The 25,332-nt window shown below is 34.0% G+C and overlaps 1 protein-coding gene across 1 annotated transcript; it reads right to left on the bottom strand.

The window, feature by feature from the left end:
• Positions 1-22,593: 22,593 nt before the first annotated feature.
• On the bottom strand, positions 22,594-23,106 carry LOC140449068 (KRAB-A domain-containing protein 2-like). Its single transcript, XM_072542210.1, has one exon. The coding sequence runs from the start codon at positions 23,104-23,106 to the stop codon at positions 22,594-22,596; it is 513 nt and encodes a 170-aa protein (XP_072398311.1).
• Positions 23,107-25,332: the final 2,226 nt, after the last annotated feature.

Below are 25,332 nucleotides of genomic sequence, written 5' to 3'. Positions count from 1 at the left end.
CTAGGTCCTCAATTCAGAAATCTGTATTGGTTAATGGGTCGTTCATCAAGGTTATCTGGATAACAAATTACTGCTCTATAAAGCAATACTTACGCTCATTTGGATATATGGGTTGAAACTATGCGGAACAGCCAGTCTCTCCAACATCGAAATCATTCAACGCTTCCAATCAAAAATCTTCCGAACTATCACCAATGCACCATGGTACCTACATCAACAACAGATTTATTCATCGTAACCTTAAAATAGATATGGTACAGGAAGTCATTAAAAAACGTAGCACTGCGTACATTACCAAGCTGGAATATTAAGAAAACCAGTTTGCACTTAACCTCCTAGACAATTCCCAGGAAGAACGTAAGTTAAAGTGATTCAAACTACTAGACCATTTAGAGTAAACTTGTAAGCTAATTAGTTAGTGATTATAATAGTCTTGTCGTCGGAGATTTTGTTAAAATACCACAATTCCCGCATTAATTTTAAAAGTGACATATGTCATGTCAGATTGTAACTATAGAATAAGTCAGTAGAGTTCACTTTGTTTTGTTTTTATTATGGTATTGTAATGGCCGTTGGTTATCAACATTCTTATTATTAAAAGTATTCAATAAATAGTGAAATAATGTTTGTTTTACTGCTTCGAATCCAGTAATCGCCTAAGTTTATGGGCCCAGTTATGTGCCAATAATGGAATAGTTTGTGATTCGAAGGGTAAACAGGAATTTGGATCTTGGAATTTTGGAACTCTGGAAACGTGAACGTGATCAAAACAAAGAAAGTAATAGCGGTCAATCTACAGGTACTAAATTTTAAACAATTTGTTGGTGCAGGTTTTTCAAATTGGAAGTTTCGCATGGAATTAATGTTGGAACAAAATGATTTGCTGGAAATTTTACAAAAAGACATAATTGATGACACCTTAAAAAGGAATGATGCTTAAGCAAGGAATCTTATAGTGCAATGCTTAGCGGATAATGTGATACAGATCGTAAAAGATTAAAAAACAGCCAGAGATATTTTCAATACTTTAAAAGACACATATTTGCAAAAAGGTTTGTCTCTTCAAGTTGAAATTCGGCGTAAATTAAGAAATATGAGGAATGCTAGTTTTTAGTTGTGGAAAAATTGAAGAACCCGAAATTGTGTCACAATTGTTAGCTGCTATTCCGGAGTCATATCAAGTAACAATCACAGCAATTAACATTATTTTCAGTCAAGATCCATCTATAATTGATTTTATGGTGAAAAATAAACTCTTACAGGAAGAATCTCGTCAAGGAAATTCTCATAAAAATAATGAATAATCCACAGCAGTTTTCTTTGCTAATAAGAATCGATATCACTATGGACGTCAACAGAATTCCCAACAGGTCACACATGGTCCTGGAAATCATAGTAGAGAAGAACGATGGAATGATGGACGACAGTCAAATAGACAATATCCAGTATTCGGATAAGGACAGGGCAATTTTCGATTTAAATGCTACAAGTGTGGTAAAATTGGACATAAAAGAAATGGGTGCATGGAACGTGGGTCTGGTAATAGTGTAAGTGTCGGTCCAAATCGGGTTGAAGAAGAAATTTCATTTCTTACTAAAAGAAAGCAGCTTGTTGAGGTGGATGAGGAATGTCCATCAAATGTCAGAATTGTCAATAATTGATAAAAGTGTAAAAAAAAACATTTACTTTATAATAGACTCTGGTGCCACAAATCATTTGATAAATGCAGTTTCAGGAAGTTTTTTAACGGAAATTAAAACTGTAGCTCATAATATTAGTGTGGCAAAGCAGGGTGTAACCATAAAAGCTGAAAAGAGTGGCAATTTACATGTTTTAAGTAATGTCGGTATTAAACTCAATCTGAAGATATTTTACAGTGCAATGAATTGGAATATAATCTGAATCATGAGTGGAATGTTGTCATTTCAGATAGTATAAAACACAGAAGAATGGGTCATTCTTCACTATATCCTCCAAGTAATTTATGTGAGATATGTATGAAGGGGAAACAAACAAGGAAACCTTTTAAGAATATTCCAACTGAAAAAAGGGCCAAAGCAATGTTAGAAGTTAGATCATCTGATGTGGCTGGACCATTTTCTCCAGCATCATATGATGGTTGCAGGTACTTTGTATCCTTTATTGATCATTTTTCTCACTTTTCATATGTATATCTGATGAAAGAAAAAAGTGAAGTATTGGAGAAGTTTATTGAATATGAAGCAATGATAAGTGCCCAATTTAAAACTAAAATATCCAGGTTACGTACTGACAATGGTGGGGAGTATGTGTCCCATGCATTTAAAAATTTTTGCAAGTCCAAAGGGATTCAAATTGAATTTAGAGTACCTAGAAATCCTGAGCAAAATGGGGTCAGTGAGAGATTTAACCGAACTGTTTTAAATATGACCCGTTGCTTACTTTTTGACAGTGAACTGCCTAAAAATTTATGGGTTAAAGCTGTACGAACAGCAACATATATAATTAATCGATTCAAGTGGTAAACTTTCAGCAGAAATTTGGTTTAATAAAAAAAAATAGATCTAGAAAAGATACGAATATTTGGATCAAAGGCTTGGGCTCATTTTCCTCAAGAAGTAAGAGGAAAGCTCGATGAAAGAAGTCAAGAAAAATATTTAGTAGAATACATTAATAATGGATATCGTTTATGGAATCCGTTATTTAATAAAATTGAAGTTTTTCGAAGTGTGATATTTGATGAACAATATGTGAAACAAACCCAAATTTTTACCGAAGAAAAGGAAACAGATGTATCTAGAGAAATATGACGTCAAAAATGAAAATGAAGAAAAGAGGGATGCGACTATAAGAAAAAGTAATAGAGAACGAAAGGTGCCCAGATGCCCATTAGATATAATGACTATGATATAAATATAAATGGCTTCATGACAGCACTCTCAGCAAGAATTTTACCATCTGAAGTTCCAAAAAATTACGAAGAAGTAGCCAAAGATAAAAAGTGGTTGGAAGCTGTTAATGAAGAGTTTACATAAAATTTCGATTTTGAGTTTTGGCAAGTCTACACGAAGGCGGCATTGAATGGAATTTGTAGCTGAAGTTGTGTAGTTTTGAAAAATGTACTTGTGCAATCAAAAATGAGCACTATTAAACGTTTTAGATGGTTTGTAATGTACAATTCTAAATTCAGCATGTTTTCAAATGCTTTACATTTATTGCCAAAACTCAAAATCGAAATTACATGTTATAAGTTTCAAAGATTAGGGTCTAACAATGGAAATTTCATAGTAACCATTCAATGAAAGTGATAAATTTTGTTGCCATCTAGAACCCATTCAGATATCGTCTGAGGGTCAGCAGCAACCCCTAGTGAGAATCTTACATTTCCATGTAGGTTATCTGAGAAATAAAACATCACAACATATTTTTAAATAAAATGTAAGACATCTTAATTCAGTTCAATCAAATATTACCCCGCAAAAATAATATTGTAACATATGCTTCTACCGACTTTTCTGAAGTGGACATTGAACTCTCTCAAATCGACTGGCATTTATTTTTTGCAAACTTAAACGACCCCTCATTAATGTAGACTGCATTTCTCGATAAAGTCCACAATATAATTTCTACAAATACCACTTTCCGTAAGAGTTATAAAAACAAACTTAAACCCTGGATAATTCGAACAGCAATTAAACAAATTAATCACAAACGACATCTATGGCGAAAATTTTAACACACCGTGCTTCTTAGTGATTTCCAAAGCCACCGCAGATTTTCAAATAACTTAAAAACATCTCTAAAAACCCCAAGATAAAATTTTGAAGCAAATGTTATCGAAAGCGGTAACATTAAAAAAGTCTACAAATACATACGTTCCTCCATGACGTCTAAAGTTTCCATTCCTCTACTTCAAAAATCCAACCAGACTTTATGCTCTTTTGACAAAGAATCTTCCGAAACTCTCTCTTTAGCATTTTCACAGGTTTTTACTAAATAATCGAATGATGGTTATCTACCTGCTATTAACTGTAATCGTGTCGGCGCATCCTTACAGCAAGTTGAATTCACAGTGGATCATGTCAAACAACACTTAATTAAACTTCGCACAGCCGCTTCACGGTTTAAATGGTTTAACACCAAAACTGTTAAAAAGGTGCACAGACACGCTTGCAATACCCTTAACGTTAATTATGCAAACTTCTTTCATCCAGAACTCCTTACCCCTAGTTGGAAATTAGCTTCCGTTACCCCTATTTTTAAAAAAGGCAACAAACTCGACCCCAACAGTTATCGTCCGATTAGCTTGCTGCCAGTAGTTGCCAAAGTTATGGAAGCCATTATTTCCGAGGATATGACCAAATTCCTTCTCCAGGAACATGTTATTTCAACACAACAACATGAATTTGTCTCTGGTCGCTCTACTCTAACCAATCTCTTACATTGCGTTAACGACTGGACGTCATCCCTTAACAGTTCGCAGCCGGTCGACGTTGTTTATCTAGATTTCTCTAAAGCCTTTGACCGTGTACCTAAGCGCAGACTTCTACATAAGCTAGAACATTTCGGAGTTCGCCGTACTTTACTTCGTTAGATAGATGATTTTCTGACAGATCGATATTACAAAGTTAGAGTTGGCGGATCTTTCTCACAGGACAGGTTAGTGGAAAGTGGAGTACTTCAGGGTTCCGCCTTTGAACCTCTGCTGTTTACGGTTTACACCAGCGATGTTCCTTATTATGTCTCAAGTAAAAGATCGTTCTACGCTGATGACACAAAAATATATGCCAATCCAATTACAAACCACCTAACCCTCCAAATGGACTTGACTCTATTTTAACTTGGTGTTCCCAGTGGTTACTACCCTTAAACGCGGAAAAATGTGTAGGGCTTCGAATTGGTAAAAATAGCCCACTTGTGCCGTACTTTGTTAACGGGCAGCCATTAGATTCTGTGTTTTCGTATAACGATCTTGGTGTTATCATAAACAGCAGCCTAACTTGGTCCGACCATATTACCTCTATTTGTAAACGTGCGAACTCCAGACTGTATTTTATTCGGAGGTGTTTTTCGAGAGTTTCAATGCAATCATTCTGTAAACTTTACACTCTGTACGTAAGACCCATACTTGAATACGCTGGACCAACGTGGTATCCTAATCTGGTTCGAGACAAGACTATGTTGTAAAACGTCCAAAGAAAAGCCACTCGAATTTCTTTGGGACCGAGAAGACCTTCTTATGCAGGAAGACTTAGTATGGCTAACCTAACTTCTTTTGAACTTCGCCGACAACGTGGAGACTTAATTACAACTTTTAAAATACTAAAATTTAATTTTGGAAATCTCGATGAAATGTTTACCATTAATCAAAATGAACGCCTCTGAGGGCATCAGTTCAAACTAAAGAAAGAAAATTTTTCTACAAGATCAAGGCAGAACTTTTTACCAAATAGAGTTTTTGAGTGCTGGAATAACCTTAACGATAACATTGTCTCTGCTCCCTCTACCAACTCGTTCAAAAACAGACATGACCGTTTTACATTATAGTTAAAATATTGTTTTTCTTTTAAACCAAAAATTGTAATTTTATTTCTTTTATTTGTAATTTTTGTTTTTTACTAGTAGGTTATTAATGAAATTTCTTTGTTTTTGGGCATAATAGGAACTTAGTTCCTCTGCTCTCGCTTATGTATAATAATAATAATAATAATAATAATAACGATCTTAATTTTTGTACGATCTAAACGGTCTTTCCTAGGTATTTAGTGGCTTAACTCATGTGCACCGAGTAACAAAACACTGATGATGGGTTTTTTAGTCGGTCAACGTTCTGTGATGTAACCCGAAAGGGATTTTAAATTATATATCTTTTATAAAGGATTTTAAATAACTCCCTGTGGGAGTTTTTTGTCAGTTCTTCTATCAGGCGCGGCCCCTGCGAATGGGGGATGCTCTCTGGGTATTCTTAGAACCGATACCCAGAGGGTAGCAGGGATACCTGCCGTGGAATAAAAACTGACACCTGGCAGTAGGTATAAAATGCACACCCATGAAAATGGAGTTTAATAATTTATGTTTAGGGTCGCTGCCTGGGGATCGCCAGGGCACGTCTGGAGCCGGCGCTGGACGTGACAGCATGCGGGACGTCGATGGCAGGGTGTTGAGGAGGCGGGCCCCTGTCATACAATCAGCTACAGCCCAACAACAAGAAGAACCACAAATGAGCCAAACAACAACACGAGCTCCACCCGCTGAAGGTGCTGCGCCGGAACATCAGCCGGCGCTCACTCAAGCGGGACGACCGAGGCAGCGCATGAAATGGACTGTGTCTATTAATGAAAACATTTTGCGTTTCTATTACAAGGTGACGAACCTCGGTCGAGAAACGATCGGCTATCGACAACAACTGTATGCCGAATTTTGCAGGGAGTACCCAGAGATTCAAGTATCTGAACAGCGAATAGCAGATCAATACCGGGTAATTATAAGAAATAATTTTATCCCAGAGGCTAGACGCGATACCATCAGGAGCGAAGTCGAACGGGAGATTCATAACCAAGAGCTGGTTGTGGATCAAGTCCATAATCAAATCCCTAATGAGCAGATTCCTGAGCCCATCATACAAGAAACTCAACCTGTTAATACGCAGCAGGACAACAACGAGTTGCACGATAGCCTGGTAAGAGAAATGGCACGTGCCGTACAAGAGTTTAATGGTACAAACCCACTTAGCAGACCACCGCTACCAAAAATAAACTCTTGTAAGAAACTAGGTGCGCTGTTACAAATTATGAACACCAAAGTCCTATCCAATTATATCGTGGAAGCCCATACATTAGAATATTTGCATATGCTGATTTATTGTGCAGCAACAGCAATTGCTAATGTTATGGGCATTAAGATCAGAACACGACGGGGAACTAATATCGGAAGGACTGAAAACAGAATTGCACCCTGGGAAAAAAGACTGCTGAGTAAAATTGAATTATTGCGCAGGGATATTGGACAAATTACAGAATACATCCGAGGAGTAAGAAGTCGAAAAGTAATTAAAAGAACTGAAGAAATAATTCTGAACACTCCAAGACACTCACAACATGATCCAGAAAACAACACAGCTCAACACTGCCTGGATACATTAAAACAAAAACTCTCCGTTTATTCAGGTCGCCTAAGGAGATACAAAGTTAGTAACAACCGTAAATGCGACAATATACTTTTTGAGAATGCAGAGAAGGCTTTCTATAGAAAACTAAATTCCACCGTAGAAAATGTAAATAAATCCTACCCAAGCCAAGAAGAAATTCATGAGTTTTGGGGAAACCAACTTTCGACGCCAGCTACTCATAACAACAATGCTGGATGGATTGAACAAACGACGAACAACTGTCAACACTACAGTAATATTCCTTATGAACCTTTCACCACTGAAGAAGTCTCGAACATTATCAAAGAGCTTCATAACTGGAAATCTCCTGGACCAGACGGAGTTCAAAACTTCTGGCTAAAGAAGTTTTGGAGTGTTCATGAGCTTTTAACAGCATTTATTAATAATATTATTTCTAATTCACAGGAAATGCCAGCATTTCTTACTCAGGGAACCACTTATCTAATACCGAAGGATCAAAGTAACACCCAAGATCCAGCAAAGTACCGCCCAATTACTTGTCTTCCAACTTTGTACAAATTGGTCACATCCTGTGTGGCCCAGCGTATCTACCAACATTGTGCTCTGAACAATATCATAGAGCCTCAACAGAAAGGATGCGCTAAGGGGTCCATGGGCTGCAAGGAACAACTTATTATCGACTCAGTCATTTCTAACCAGGCATACACCAAAAAAAAGAAACCTTTTTACTGCCTTCATTGACTACAAGAAGGCTTTTGATTCAGTGCCGCATGAATGGCTTATAGATATATTGAAAATATATAAAGTCGATGATAATCTCGTGACCTTTTTGAAGCATATAATGGCAGAGTGGAAGACTAAAATTCACCTTCAAATACCGGGTGAAATTAATATCGAAACTGAAGATATCCCTATTAACCGGGGGCTTTTCCAGGGGGACTCGTTGAGTCCACTTTGGTTTTGCCTAGCAATGAACCCACTATCTCAGCTGCTGAACTCTACTGACTCAGGTTTTAGCATCAAAAATAACAACACTGTTGTAGCGAAGCTTAATCATCTGTTGTATATGGATGATTTAAAATTAATGGCTTCCACTCGAAACCACCTAGATGAGATGCTAAAAACTGTAGAAAATTTCTCAAATGATATCAGTATGAATTTTGGACTAGACAAGTGCCGTATACTAAACATAGTCAGAGGAAAGGTTCAGCCCGGAGGTTTCGATATGCAAGATGGCCAAAACATCGAGGCAATGGGTGAAAATGATATGTACAAATATCTCGGAGTAAAACAAGCGCGGAAAATTGACCATAAACAAATGAAAACTGAACTAACTTCGGAGTTCGTGCGAAGAGTAAGACAACTAAATCGGTCATATCTTAACAGTAAAAATTTGTTTAAGGCATTAAATACGTACGCCTGTTCCGCGCTGAGCTACTCATTTGGTATTATAAAGTGGTCAAAAACGGATATAGAGGGTCTTCAGCGGAAAGTAAGAACACTTCTCACAAAGGCGCAAAAACATCATCCACGTAGTGCAGTAGAGAGAACAACATTACCGCGGTATCAAGGGGGAAGAGGACTTATGGATATAGGTGAGCAATTGGATAAACAAATTGCTAATTTAAGAACTTATTTTCAGGTACAGGCTGAGACATCTACTTTACATCGAGCAATTTGCGCAGTAGATGATACGACACCGCTTAAACTGGGGGAACAAGAAATGAGCATAAACCACCTGTCTAAGCAAGACAAAATGCGCGCCTGGATGAGTAAACCTCTGCATGGGCGACATCTTAATGAGATCAGCCAAGAATATGTCGACAATACAGCGTCGAACTATTGGTTGACATCAGGAAGGATGTTTCCCGAGACTGAGGGTTTCCTACTTGCCATTCAGGATCAGGTTATTCCAACTAAAAATTACCTGAAATATATTGTTAAAGATCCTTAAGTCCAAAATGACAAATGCCGATATGGATGCCAAGCCCAAGAAACCATCCAACATCTTACCGGTGGCTGCCAGGCATTTGTAGGTACTGATTATAAAGAACGTCATGACACAGTAGGAAAGATTATCCACGAAGAACTAGCTGACAAACTGGGACTTATCCAAACCGACCATCTTCCTTATTATCAATACGTCCCTGATAGAATGCTTGAAAATGACAACTACAAGCTGTACTGGGACCGCACTGTGCTTACAGACCAACCAGTGGCCCATAATAGACCCGATCTCATACTAGTTAATAAAATTACTAGGCAAACAACACTTATTGATGTGGCGATACCCAACACCAATAATTTACGTGTTAAATACAACGAAAAGATCGCCAAGTACAGAGATCTAGAAATACAAATCAGGAGACAATGGAGAATGGAAAGTACCCAGACGATACCTATTATTCTTTCTACCACTGGAGTCATCCCGAAGAGCCTCCTAGAAAACATAAAAAAGCTGGGTCTAAATGAACATCTATATAAGATTATGCAGAAAGCTGTGTTACTTTCGACGTCCAGATGCGTACGAAAATTTTTGGGAGATACACCGACATACCAAGTCACCTAGGACTCGATAACATGGAAAGAGTCCCACCAGAGCTCAATCCTTTTGATACCGTAGGTATCTGGGATGAGTGAATTTTCCCCTTAGAGGGAGTGTGAGCCGTATGGCTAAATCTGGAAATAATAACGATCTTAATTTTTGTACGATCTAAACGGTCTTTCCTAGGTATTTAGTGGCTTAACTCATGTGCACCGAGTAACAAAACACTGATGATGGGTTTTTTAGTCGGTAAACGTTCTGTGATGTAACCCGAAAGGGATTTTAAATTATATATCTTTTATAAAGGATTTTAAATAAACGTTTGTAATTAGTATACAGCCAACTATAGGAATTTATATATACATTTTGATTTATATCTCTGCATTTCTGTATCAGTACTTGTATACCGATCAAGGCTCCTCTCGTGTTCAAGCCACTCTTAAATCCGAATTAAGTATTGCTAATTCCCCCTCTATCCTGTATATTCTGCTATGTATCACTCGCAGGTAGATCTTTAAAACTTAGACAATATACCCATCAAAGTTATTGTCACTGCATGTCTGCTCACGATGTTTCGTAGGTATTGTGACAAATGTCGACATAAACCAATTAGTTAGTAATATCCCAGTATCATAAATTCTGTTAAAGAGACCACGTAGTGCTTTAATTCCATTAATTTATAAAAACTTTAGTATTTCAGCACTTACTTCATCCAAGTACTTTTCTATTTTTTGCCGTTATGTATAGGGTTCTACTCTTCTGGATTCCACACTGGCTCGGCAAACTCAAGAATAGGCCTAAAGCAAAGAAAGTTTACTAACAGAGGATAGAGATATACGTGTAAAACATTTACGGATTAAAAACAGTTTCGAGTTTGCACGTCTACACACCGACACTATGTAATCAGACCACTTTAAGTCACTATTAATTATTACTCCGAGATCGTTGTAAAGGTTACCGATTGTCGAAGATCACTAGTGTAGACCCAAAAAAGTAGCGGTCCAAGTACTGATCCTTATGGGGCTTCACTCTTGACTTTTTTAATGAGTGGTCTTCCCCAACACGAAACCTGAAGTATATGTCGGATAAAAAATCTTGAATTAAAATGTTTAACTTTCAGCGAATACCATAGTGATCCAATTTTGCTAGTAATCGATGTTTTCGAACACGGTCGAAAGCTTTGGAGAAGTCTAAATAGATTACATCGACAGAATGACGATAGTTTAAAGATAATGACCAATCATTTATACAATGAAGTAAGTTTGTGATCGTTGAATGACCTTTGATAAAGCCATGCTATTGGTGAGGGATGACATTTTCTTGAAGAAGAAACTCAGCCATAGCTTCCAAAATAATCGATTCCATGACCTTGCCAGCAATAGGAATTAGGCTTATTGGACGATAATTATTGCAATCAAGTATATTTCCTTTCTTAAATATAGGAGTAACCGAAGCCAATTTCCAGGACTAGGGGAGAGAACCTTGATTAAAAGAAGCATTCATTATTAGAGATATAGGGATAACTACAGATTCTGCACATTGGTTGAGGAAAAATGAGGTAAGTCCATCTAATCCAGGTGAAGAATTATTGCGTTTCCATAGTCCGAATGTTTCCAGATGTTTAATTGCACCCGGTGTGAAAGATATATTGTCAAGAGTTTTAGACAAACGTGGGCACATTAGTTTAGGAATGGTATCGTTAGGTTCATCTGTAAAACCTGAAAAAAGAATAACGATAAACATTCCTAAGATTCGTTATTCGAAGAACATAAAGACCCGCCAGCTTTTTGAAGTAATAGTATGGACACTTTAGAAAATAAAGATATGCGAATGTACCGATAAACTTTTTTACTATTACCACTTGCAATGATAAATTCTCCAAATTCTGTTCTTAACTTTAGCAAAGTTTGTTTGACTCGCTTAGAAAAATTACGGTGGGCGAAAAAATCGTCAAGGGAACCAGTAAGTTTATATTTTCGTCAAAGCTTTCGCTTATGTCGAATTTAATGGGTAGCTGAGAGGTTAATCCAAGGTTTTGGTCGATTTCTGTATAGCTGCGGTTCTGTTGTATGATTAGAAATTGTTGTAATAGCAGTATGAAGAAGTCCCACATTGACGATTAAGAAAAATAGATTTCCAGTTAAACTGCGATAAAACTGAATTTATATTAAAGAAATCAGTAGTGGCATACGTTACGAAATTAGTTTTGCAACGCGGTGTTAAACTAAATTGAATGTAAGCAGTAATCAGCGAGTGATCTGAAAACGTACAGGAGAGGACACTTCAAGTGTAGAAATTAATTGATCGTCATTTATGAAAAGTAAGTCTAAAATTGAAGGATTATTGTTGGCTCGAAACCTTGTAGGTTCAGTAATCAGTTGTAATAAATTTGAGTTCATGATAAAGTTTTTAAACAAATTATGGGAATTGATGGTATTAATTTTGAAAATAATGAGCCAGCTAATCTATGGAAAATTGAAATCTCCAACAACAATGAAATTTTTAAGGGATGAACAGTATTTATAAATTCATTAAATTTGAACATAAGAGAGTTTAGGACATTATCTTTGGACAGCCATTCACATATTTAATTGTAAGGTCATTTTCTCCATTATTTTTACGAGTTTCAAGCTCAGTACGAAGTTCCTTTAAACGAAGTTGCTACATAGGTGTCTTGTCATCAATAACAGAATAAGTTTCAGTAGATTTGTTTTCCAAAAGTTTATTTTTGTTACGAAGAATTTTTCGAGTGTGGTGTTCAGAACTCATTATCATTTTTATCATGCGGGGATAACGTTTATTTTGATTTGGTTTACCGACTCTATAAAATGTGACAGGACTTTCTTGACATCCAATGACTTCTAGGACTAAATTTATTTTATTCTTATCATGATCTTTTTATTTTGTGCGTCTCCTGTAGGTTCATTGACTGCTGATTCCTGCACTTTTTATAATATAAAAATTATCGTAGTAAATGTAAATAGTCCAATAATTGTCGCAGTTTCTTGTGTTTAATAATCATTAGAACATTTCCCGTCCATTCTCTTGGTATTATTTGGCTCAACTTTATTTGGCTACCCAAACAAGTGGTTTTAAACTTCCAAAATAAATAAATATGAGAAAGTGTTTTTATATTTTAATTAAGAAAACAGTTATTGCTTTGACAACTGTGCCCAGAGAGTTTATTTTCTGCACTTAAAGCAAATTTTATTTTTAGCTATGGCAATAATATTTACTCAGTTTATATTCGATTTATTTCGTATACAGGGAAATGATGAGAATTAATAATTTTATGAATTAACCTGATTTTTGAATATGATATATTTGCTGCGAACAACAGTTGCTTGATTTTTTTTTTTAATTTCCCAACATTTCTTATAGAGCAATTGATAATAAATTTCCTACCTATTTTCCTATTTAAGCTATTATGTTTTTCAGACCGCAATATTCACGGACTCATTTTTTCTACAATTTTTATTTCTTTTGAGACACACGGAGGCTAATAGTAGGAAAAGAAACCATAAAATCGGTACAATCATAGTAGTATGTAACAAGGAAGGATCGTTTTCCGATAAAAAAACTCAAAAAATACTTTGATGCAATACACTATATAATACATATAGTGTATATGTATAATATTTAAACACACACACACACATATATATATATATATATATATATATATATATATATATATAGATTTCAAATTATTTTTCGACCGTACTCTTTTAAATATTGATTTATAGTATCAGCAATCGGTCAGGAAATAAAACTCTATTTGTTCAGTCTCAATATTTCGTCACGATTTTGTGACTTCTTCAGGAGAAAACTGTAAATTTATTAGAATAATTAATTATTATATGTAAACAAAGTGAATACCTATTTTAATACTTACAACTATAAGAATAAAAATTTAAATTTTTTTTAGCATATCTAAATAAATGACATATTTGTTTGATTTTATTTAGGAGTTATGGTAACCGCAATATTTTATAGAGTGAATTCCCATTGTACAATTTTTAGTGAGTAGGTTAAAATAAACAATTACTATGACACTATTATCCATATTATAAAGTGGAAAGATGGAATTAATAGTACAAAATTGAAAAAGAATCAGGAACACGATAAATTGATCTATAAAATGTAATTGATGGTATGTAGTCAGTTATTGCAATACTGATATTTAGGAATGTAATAAAATTATAGGTACAGTTACTAGAGAATTACTAAGTTTGTGTTTAAATGTTAAGATCTATCATATTATATATTGTTTAGTATGTTGCAGTAGATATTACTTAAATGATTGGTGTCTGTCTTATAATTGATAGATTCAGGAGTTTTATTAATGTGTACCATTTCAAGGAAAAGCTGATTTTTATAATTATCAACTTGTTCCAAGATTTTTACATTATTAAAGTCAAAGTTATGTGCTGTCTTCAAGTGGTGGTCCACTAAGGCACAAGAGTTTTTTCGTATGTTACAGTCACTTTTGTGTTGAGTGACACGTTGTTTAAACCACTGTTGACTTTGACCAATATAACAACTTTGACATTGACTGCAATTTATTCTATAAATTATATTACTCATTAATGAATTTGGAGTTTTAACTTTAATTTTTGAGAATAACCTTGAATTTAGAAGTGGATTGTATTTAATTAATTTAATGTTCGGAAATGTTTTGAAAAATGGGACAATTTGGTCTGTTAAATTTTTTATGAAAGGTATTTTTTTATATAAAACTGGTTGTGGATTATTTATTAAAGCCCTAGTGTAAAAGTTAGTGTTATGTTATAAATAAGTTTTTTAATATATGTTTTGGGTAGCCATTGTTTAAAAACATTTCAAAAAGTTTCTTTAAAGAAACTTTTTGAAATGTTTTTAAATTTAAATTTAAATTTTTATTCTTATAGTTGTAAGTATTAAAATATTCACTTTGTTTACATATAATAATTAATTATTCTAATAAATTTACAGTTTTCTCCTGAAGAAGTCACAAAATCGTGACGAAATATTGAGACTGAACAAATAGAGTTTTATTTCCTGACCGATTGCTGATACTATAAATCAATATATATATATATATATATATATATATATATATATATATATATATATATTATTGTGATATTTAAAGTCTTGGTGCGCCAAGCAATAATTAGCTAATTAATTTGTTTTAATAATTAATATTATTTAAATGATATGATTATGACTCTATCACAATTTTTAATTCTTTTATCTCAGGGTTCAATTCGTGCTTCTATATCTATGCTATTACATGTGAAAGGTAAGGTCCAGAGAATACCGGAACAATAAAAAACACATATGATCTAACACTATATATTGAAATAAATAATAATGAAATAATTCACACTCAAAAGTTTTCAATAAACAAATCTCATATAAGGATTCTCAAAATTTTGTTCTCCGTACGTAAACAATCAAAAATTAATGGTACAAACAATATTAATTGAAATCTCAAAATCCCAAACTATTCTAACTCTCCTAATCCAAATATTTTTATATCCTTTCTAAATTACGTGTAAAAATTGTGTTATCAATAAAAGAAAAAAAAACTGCAGAAAACAAAATTATCTCTCTCTGATGATGAGTAGTCCAAATCCTTGTTCCTTGTAGATTATATTATCTCCTCTCAACCGCTCCCTATGTAATCAGCAATCTTACATCAGATTGTTGCAAGTATATCGTCCTTAATGATCTCCTTCAAAAGCACAAATCATTCAAATTATGATAGCCTTTCTCCTCTCGATAAACTGAATCTCTCGTTGGCCCGAGTGAAAAATTGACTCTTGGAATATCTTCTCTTTACGATAAACTGAATCTCTCGTTGGCCTGAACAGTGACTCTTGGAATATAAGTAGAGAAATATGACTTACAATATTTTGTTGTTTCAGCTTCTGTCAGATACACTAACTCCACAAAAACTCACTAACATTCAACACTACTGCTTGCTACATTTCGGGAACCGACAGAGAACAAACACTGTTCTTTCTTGAAGACTTGGAAACCAACTGCCTATCTTTTCTCTTTCCTCAATCTAGCTAAACTTTCCTTATCCCACCTTTTTCAATCTCCGCCAATCAAAACTCGTCACAATTCCCCATTTTTTCATTTCGATAACAAACAAATTTTTACCTATAATTATAAAATTTCCTAAAACTTATTTACAAATATTATTTTCTATAATTCTTAAAACTAACAAAAACCTCTTTCTAAAATATCTTCTATTGTCTTTAATTACTGCACTAATGTATTTGTAAAAACCCGTTTCAATTTGTCTTTCACTTAAACTTATGCGGGTCACTTAAGTATAACAAAGAAATGATTGATGTAAAGCTTACATTTTGTTTGGTACAGGTAATTCAAGGATTTAATAACTTTCCTTCTCCGAAATGTTTGTGGGATATTATCCTAAATTATTTTAATTTTTTGTTGAACTTTGAAATATTTTAAACAAACCAATATTTTCTTGATTTTACATATCATAACAAATCCCCGCCATTTGATCTGCCGAAAACTCTTTGTTAAATTTTAAAATGACAAAAGTTTTCCAGGATCAAATCATTTCACTATGTTATTAAAATCTACTTATGATACTGATAAATGTCGTGAATGTTAAAATACCCCGTATATTGCCTGTCTTTATACGGGATTGGATATATTTTCGTTTTAAATTTTTCCAAGTATTTTCCCTTCAAAGAAAGTTCATAATTTTTAGCCACTCGGTTTACTTTATTAACAAGATCTCCATGGTTTCTTAAAATCTTCTCTATGTTTTCTCCACAATTTATTTTTCTTTCATCCTCCTTTTGTTCATATGTGTTCACTGTCCATAATACTTCTTCACACAATTCTGGATTCTCGTCCATTAGTGCCATTTTTTCTTCTGTTTTCCTTTTATCCTCTAATTCCCTTTGGTATTCCGAGCACCATGTTTCTATTCCTTTCATTTCTCTGATGATACTTTCTTTTTCTTCCTGCTTCCATTCTGTTTTATCGTCGGTTGCCGACAATTCTTCTGTACCTTCTATTTCCTGTTTTTCTCTGGTCTCCATCTTATTTTCCTGCTTTCTTTTCGAACTCTTCTTCTTTTTCTTCCTTCTCTTTTTCTCTTCTGTTAGATCTTGTTCTTGTACTTTCGGTTTATTCTCTACAGTCATATCGATTTCTTTGTGTTTTTCCTGTGCATTGATCCTTCCAGAATTTGTTTTCCTATCTGTTTGCTTTTCTTCTCCTGTGTTGTCTGGTTCTGCTCTGATTTCCATTTTATTTTCCGCAAAATTTATGGTGATATCTTTTTTCCTCAATTCATCAATTCCCGCTATCATATCATGATTTAAGTCTTCAATCACCACACATTTCATAATATGGAATTTGTTTCCCACTCTTATCTGTACTCCCAAACCTTCGTTTACTGTCGTCAAATTTTTATTGTTTGCACCCACTAAATCAACCCTAGGAATCTTATACACAAATCTGTCCAAATTTAATTCTTTTACTAGTTTTTTATTGATTAGCGATATCTCCGAGCCAGAATCAATCACAATTTTAATTGCTTTATGTTTTATAAATGCATCTAAAAATATTAGATTAGAATTAGAGATTTGTCTTTCGTTTCCTATTGCTACATGATTCATCTCCCTTCTATTTTGTTGTTGGAAGCTCTGGTTATTTCTATCATCCCTTTGTTCGTTAGTATTCCTATTCGGAGTATTTTGTGCATCTCTATTCCTGTTGTGATTTTCATATGTTCTATGTTGTGTGTCATTCCTGTTATCGTAATTTTGTTATCTATTGTAATTATTGTAATTTCTCGGCCTATATTCGTTTGTTGATCTGGGATGTCGGTTTCTCTGGTCATAATTTGATGAATACCTTCTTTCCGGTCCATTATATTGGTCATGTTGTCTTCTATTTCTCATTTCTTTTCTTTTCGCTTCTTTTAATTGAAGGAATTGGCACAAACTATCAATATCTTGATAGTTTCTCAAAATCACGTGATCTTCCAACGTTTCCTCAAAATGTCTGCTGATCATTTCTACCAGCTGTTCGGTAGAATATTTGTATTCTAGATATTTTGAATTGTTATATATCTGCAAAGCATATCTTTCTTCAGATATTCCCATTTTTTCGTGATATTTTCCATTCTGTAGCTCTTGGTTGATTTCTCTCTGTTTATTTTTCCCCCAGAAATAGTTGAGAAATTTATTTTCAAAATCTGTCCAATTTTCAAACTCATCTTCCTTGCTTTCATACCATAACGCTGCTCCTTCTTTCAAATGGTTTCTAATTGTTTCTTTGCAATCGTCAAAATATCTAATATGTTGTAATTTGGTTTTCAAATTTTTAACAAACGGTACTGGGTGTGTTTTCCGAATATCCCCGCCAAACTGTATTTTTATGTCACCCGGACTTTGGATGAGTACTTCTCTCCTGTCTCCCATATCTCGTTGTTTTCTGATATCCTCAATTTGTTTTTCTATTTCTTTCTTGTCTTCTTGTAAAGCCATTTCAAATTTTGTTTCTAACTGTTCTAATTCCTTCTTCTGTACAGTCTTAATATCTTTCATTTTAGTTTCTATTTCTTCTCTCTGCATCTCTAGTTTCCTCTCTGTTTCTTCTCTGACTTTTTCTAAACAGACTTTTACCTCATTTTCATATTTGTCCAAACGCTTTTCCATTTTCCTATCATTTTCTTCTAATTTTTGTTCATAGTTTTCCAGACGCTGCTCTATATTTCTGTTATTTAGTTCTATTGCTTGCCTTGTTTCCCGTTGGTTTTCTTCCATTGTTTGTTTTGTTTCTGCCATTGTTTGTTTTGTTTCTTGTATTGTTTGTTTTGTTTCATCCATTTTTTGTGACTGGAGTTGCATTAGTTGTAATATTTTATCTATTCCTGATAGTTCTTTTCTCTCCTCAACTATTGTCACATTTCCTTCATTATCCGATACTTTTTCCAAAATTGTTTCATCTTCTCTGTTATCCTCCTTCCTTTCCTGCATTTTACTTTGTCTCCTTGTGACAGACATGTTGTTACTTTTTGTTATTGTTTTTGTCCCCGCCAAATGTGAAATTTTACAACACTCTATATGTTTCAGAACACGACAATATTTCTCCCCAAATGTATTAAATTTTCACGACAAATATCAAATATGCAATCAGCAAAATTCAAATAATTCAAAATAAATATCAAATGTACGATTGGTAAAGAAAATAAAATCAAATAATTCAATAGCAGTAAATATCCACTAACTACGATCAATCAATAAATCAAATTTATATTCCCTGGAAAAATTGTCAAAATACTTTCAAATTCAAATTCCCTCAATGTTATATGTTTTTATCTCTGGATCACCTGTACTTATTCCAGATCTCTTTCCCTTCCTTCAAATGTAAAGCTGCGATATTTTCAAGCCCCACGTTTTGGAAGCCAGTTATTGTGATATTTAAAGTCTTGGTGCGCCAAGCAATAATTAGCTAATTAATTTGTTTTAATAATTAATATTATTTAAATGATATGATTATGACTCTATCACAATTTTTAATTCTTTTATCTCAGGGTTCAATTCGTGCTTCTATATCTATGCTATTACATGTGAAAGGTAAGGTCCAGAGAATACCGGAACAATAAAAAACACATATGATCTAACACTATATATTGAAATAAATAATAATGAAATAATTCACACTCAAAAGTTTTCAATAAACAAATCTCATATAAGGATTCTCAAAATTTTGTTCTCCGTACGTGAACAATCAAAAATTAATGGTACAAACAATATTAATTGAAATCTCAAAATCCCAGACTATTCTAACTCTCCTAATCCAAATATTTATATCCTTTCTAAATTACGTGTAAAAATTGTGTTATCAATAAAAGAAAAAAAAACTGCAGAAAACAAAATTATCTCTCTCTGATGATGAGTGGTCCAAATCCTTGTTCCTTGTAGATTATATTATCTCCTCTCAACCGCTCCCTATGTAATCAGCAATCTTACATCAGATTGTTGCAAGTATATCGTCCTTAATGATCTCCTTCAAAAGCACAAATCATTCAAATTATGATAGCCTTTCTCCTCTCGATAAACTGAATCTCTCGTTGGCCCGAGTGAAAAATTGACTCTTGGAATATCTTCTCTTTACGATAAACTGAATCTCTCGTTGGCCTGAACAGTGACTCTTGGAATATAAGTAGAGAAATATGACTTACAATATTTTGTTGTTTCAGCTTCTGTCAGATACACTAACTCCACAAAAACTCACTAACATTCAACACTACTGCTTGCTACATTTCGGGAACCGACAGAGAACAAACACTGTTCTTTCTTGAAGACTTGGAAACCAACTGCCTATCTTTTCTCTTTCCTCAATCTAGCTAAACTTTCCTTATCCCACCTTTTTCAATCTCCGCCAATCAAAACTCGTCACAATTCCCCATTTTTTCATTTCGATAACAAACAAATTTTTACCTATAATTATAAAATTTCCTAAAACTTATTTACAAATATTATTTTCTATAATTCTTAAAACTAACAAAAACCTCTTTCTAAAATATCTTCTATTGTCTTTAATTACTGCACTAATGTATTTGTAAAAACCCGTTTCAATTTGTCTTTCACTTAAACTTATGCGGGTCACTTAAGTATAACAAAGAAATGATTGATGTAAAGCTTACATTTTGTTTGGTACAGGTAATTCAAGGATTTAATAACTTTCCTTCTCCGAAATGTTTGTGGGATATTATCCTAAATTATTTTAATTTTTTGTTGAACTTTGAAATATTTTAAACAAACCAATATTTTCTTGATTTTACATATCATAACAATATATATATATATATATATACATATATATATATATATAAATATATAGAGGGTGTTTGGTAGGTCGATGGAAATTTTTTAAGGGGTAATAGGGGACGCCATTTGCAAAATTTTTTGCTAATAATGTATCGCTCAAACTGTTTACGTTTCCGAAATAAAGTTAAATTTGTCAATATTCGACAATTCGACGTTTAAAAATTATCTAGGCGTACTACCTCCCTGTTTTACGAATGGAATAAAAATGTAAATCTACAACACTGACTCTTCGCATAAAATTTCCATCAGCTATCGTTATTCTCCGAACGCATAACAAACAAAAAACAATATACCTGCTATGCCAACAAACAATCTACCTGCTATGAAGTGGTTTATTTTGGTTTATAAACATGGTTATTGTATGCGTATGAAAGGTGCGTTTTACTCTTTTGACATCCGAATTGTGTTTGGAGTTTCTTGTGAGCTTTGTGTGCATTACGATTTTGAACTTTGTTTGAGTGAACAACCAGACTGTGTATCTGTATAACGTGATTTATGGATTAGTTGTGATGGCTTCGTTTTCGAATGCAGAGTACGCAGACATTCTGTTTCTCTATGGCTAGAGTGATGGAAATGCATCTGCAGCACGTCGAGTATATCAGCGCCGTTACCCTAACCGGCAACTTTCCCATGTAAGTGTCTTTATTAACACATATCGACATATTAGTAAAACTGGTAGTGTTAACAATTCTGTTTCCAGTATTAATCCTGGACGTTACGGTCCTGGTGTAGACGACCAAATTTTGCAAGGTGTTACGAATGATCCTACCACAAGCGTCAGAAAGGTTGTTCGACAGTTAAATGTCTCGCAATGGAGGGTCTGGTCGGTAGTGCACAACGATGGACGCTACCCTTATCATTACATGCCAGTACAAGGTCTTCAAGACGTGATCCAATTAGAAGGGTAAATTTTTGCCGCTTTTTGTTAGATGCAGACATTAACGATGGTAATTTTCTTAAAAGTATTTTATGGACTAATAAATCCAGTTTTAATTGAGAAGGAATAACAAATTTTCACAACCTGCATTACTGGGCACATGATAATCCCTATCTACCGAAAGAAACATATTTTCAGTAAAAATTTAGTGTCAACGTTTGGTTAGGAGTTATCGGACGAGAGTTAATAGGACCTTACTTTTTGCCAGGCAGGTTAAATAGTCAAGTGTACTTAGACTTTCTAGAGAATGAATTACCACCACTCTTAGAAGATTTACCCCTCGCCCTCAGACGAAGAATGGTGTACCAACATGATGGATGGCCTGCACATTGTGCACGTGCTGTTACGGCTTGGTTCAACAATCACTATCCCAATAGGTGGATCGGACGAACTGGACCGTTTTTGTGGCCTGCTAGATCGTCCGATTTAACACCGTGTGACTACCACATCTAGGGCAGATTCAAAGAACTTGTTTTTCAAGTTCCAATCCGAACTAGAGCTTATTTAATGGAAAGGATTATCGAAGCAGCTGACATTATAAGGTAGAATTGAGGTTAAAAGTATATCAGCCTTAGCTCTATCAACTTAATGAATTCGCACTCTAACACTTTCACCTACTTTTACAACAGGAAATCTATCATTAGAATGCTTTAACATTCTGTCAGCTTGTTTTATAAGAGACTGTTTAGCAAGATCTCAAATCTCTTGAATTTTTTTTAAAGTTTTCTCAACTTCAGTGCCATCTTCTTCGTGTCCCTCATTTTCTTCAACTCCAATTGTCTTGTCTTCACCATTGTCATTGTCTTCCCATTGACAGCAACTATTGCACATGCATTATATTCTATTGGACTGTCAGCGATACCGGGATATTCAACATTCGCTAATTGTGAATCCTCGGTCGTACTGTTAACATCCAAATTACCACGGTGCTTTGCTCCATCATCAGCATCATCGGACCCATCTGCTAATATTGCTTCTAAATCTTCTTCGCTTGTAATTTCAGTTAAAGTACCAGCAGGTAAGGATGATTTTAATCCTACTTTAGCCTTACAACAGAATAGTGCTTCGTATTGACTACAGTTAATGCCGAAATGGTAAGCTCTGTTTTTCATAAATTGGATGAACTTTACGCCTTCTGACCACTGACTCGTTTTGTTTGTTTCCAGCCATGTGGCCAACATTTTTTCGATCTCTCTTTCGAACCTTGCGACTGGCTGTGTCTGGGTTTTTTGTGGACAATTTTCAGTTCGTCCCACATACTGCAGACTTCTTCAATAATCTTATTTGCGAATTCTCGACCATTATCACTGTGTAAAATGTGTGGAACTCCAAATATGGTAAACACTTCCAACAAATGGTACGCAACTTCTTCGGCACGCTTGGTTTTTAATGCTCTGAGCTGGACAAATTTGGAAAGATGGTCTTGATAGACCATAATAAATTTATAGTCACCATCCGCTTGTGACTGCATGTCAATAAGATTGACTTGACATCTCGAATTAAATGCACTACTTAAAATTGGCTTCACAATGAGTCCTTTTTTTGGAATACTTATTTTCTTTTGACACGGTACACAAAGATTTAAGTAAACCAACTCCACAGTGATGTTCTTATATTTCGTCTTAAGTTCTTTTATCATTCTGTTACCATATCATTTCATGTCCAATTGAAATATAAGTCTTGTGAATGATATCGAAAGTTTCCTCCATAAATACATAATAAACAATAGGATATCTGTCGGTTTTTACTTGCACAACGAGTTTCTCGACATTACCAATTTTTACAATATCATACCGTGATAACCGTTGATATTCTTCAGGTGTTTTGTGAGAAGTCTTGTCTTTGGTTGTTTTAACTTTCATTAAAAATGCATAATACTCATCTCTGGTGAATAACTGATGATTGTTTCCTTTTCCAGATTTAAGCGTATCAATTTGATCGCTAAATCGTGCTTTCATGGACTTTCAAGGCGGTAAGAACTTATTGGTATTCAACATTTATCACGTTTACCGTTTGAATACAGGATTTATTAATAGTAACCGGTAATTATTAATAATTCCCATTTAATCATATTTACCGTAACATATATATATATATATATATATATATATATATATATATATATATATATATATATATATATATAATATATATATATAAATAATATATAATATATATACAATATATATTTATATATAATATATAATATATATACAATATATATTTATATATATTATATATATATATATATAGGTATATATATATATATACTTTCTGCAGTTTTCCGAGTTTGACTCCGCATTGAAAAATTTTCATTTTGACGACGTTTCAGCAAGGTCGCACTTGCCATTGTCAAGTCAGGTAGTAGCGCTTCTCGCTGATGCTTTAAGTTAACTTTTTTTTCAATCAACGAAACATGCTATTATTAGAACGACTAGTGTCCTGAAAAATAAATGAAAGAGAGCGAAGATAGAGAGAGAGAGAGAGAGAGAGAGAGAGGGGGAGATTTTCATTTAATTGCAAAATCGTTATTTTTCTTAGATTTTTCATTGCGACGCTTTGGTTCCTCTAAAATACATTTTTAATATTAGTAAGATCTTTTGACGTTAACATATGAAGGGTACAGGTCCTTAAAGAGCTAAGTCACCAAATGTTTATTTCGTACAAAATGAAGTTTAAAGTTTAATACCAGTTATTGATAAATTATTAATTGTTATCATGAACTCTATTGATTAGATCAGTTATATCACTTATATTGATATTACGCAAAATAAAACAGAAGCTTTAATTGGTCAATCCACCAAACATTATTGGCCTAAAGGGGCGAAGTCCAAAAAAATAAGTTAAAATGACAAGTAAACAAAAGTTATTAATATGAAATAATTCTAATTCTTGGACAGGTTATCAAAAAATTGTTTTGCTTCGTCATCACAGAATCGTTTTAAATCTTGTAAGCATTTAAATTTTTTAGCCGAGATTGGTATCAAACCTAAAAATAATGTTGTTTAATAATAGTATTCCAAGATATTAATATTTTTTTTATACCTGAATAAGAATACGGAGGAAGTTCAAATTCGTTTTGTAGTAGCACAGGTCCCTTTCGCATATTTTTTTTTTCTTCTTCCGGTGATATATTAGTCTACCATGTTCTTGATGTATTTCTGATTCTCGAATTGGACGGGAATTGAAAGGACATTTCTTCAAATATTCTGTTTTAGTATTAAAAAAATTCGTCCATGCTCGAAAGTAGGATTGATCTATTTCCACAATGTCAAATGGCGATGGTTCTGCACGAGCACTTCTAAAAATTTCAACCCAATCTAAAGGAATCTGAGCTCGTTGTTTGGAGTTTATTAAGCCCATATTTTTATCTGGTTCCATGTAGGAATGCCCACGAACAGGAAAAGTAACTTACACATAATCAAGTCTACGTGTATTGTGGACAATATAATGCAAAAACCGAAACATGGTGAAATCTTTATTTTGCCCTCCACACGAGTCGCAGAATATTTCAAGCGATATTACTTGTATATCGAGAAAATTCCATAGAAAGTCATTCAGCATTGAGCATACATCGTCGCTTTCCTTTTGGCCAAGTGTTTCCGGGTAAATGTAAAACACACTTTTTGCTGTAGATAGAATGTGGATATTAAAGGCATTGACGTTCAGCTGACTCTTACAGTAAACACCGTTTGTTGTTATGTTTGGAACACTGAGATTCTTTCCAAAGTCGAGACAAATAGCTTCGTTAGTCACAGATGCTCGACTTTTTTTCTTCGCAGCCCTTTTTCTACTGTGAAATACCTCAGCGTTTCTTTTGTGTACATCATTTCGTATCGTAAGCTGGCGTATTTCCTTTTGCAAG

The sequence above is a fragment of the Diabrotica undecimpunctata genome, chromosome 8, assembly GCF_040954645.1.
Source record: "Diabrotica undecimpunctata isolate CICGRU chromosome 8, icDiaUnde3, whole genome shotgun sequence".
Lineage (NCBI taxonomy): Eukaryota > Metazoa > Arthropoda > Insecta > Coleoptera > Chrysomelidae > Diabrotica > Diabrotica undecimpunctata.
This window is presented reverse-complemented; position numbering and strand designations above follow the sequence as displayed.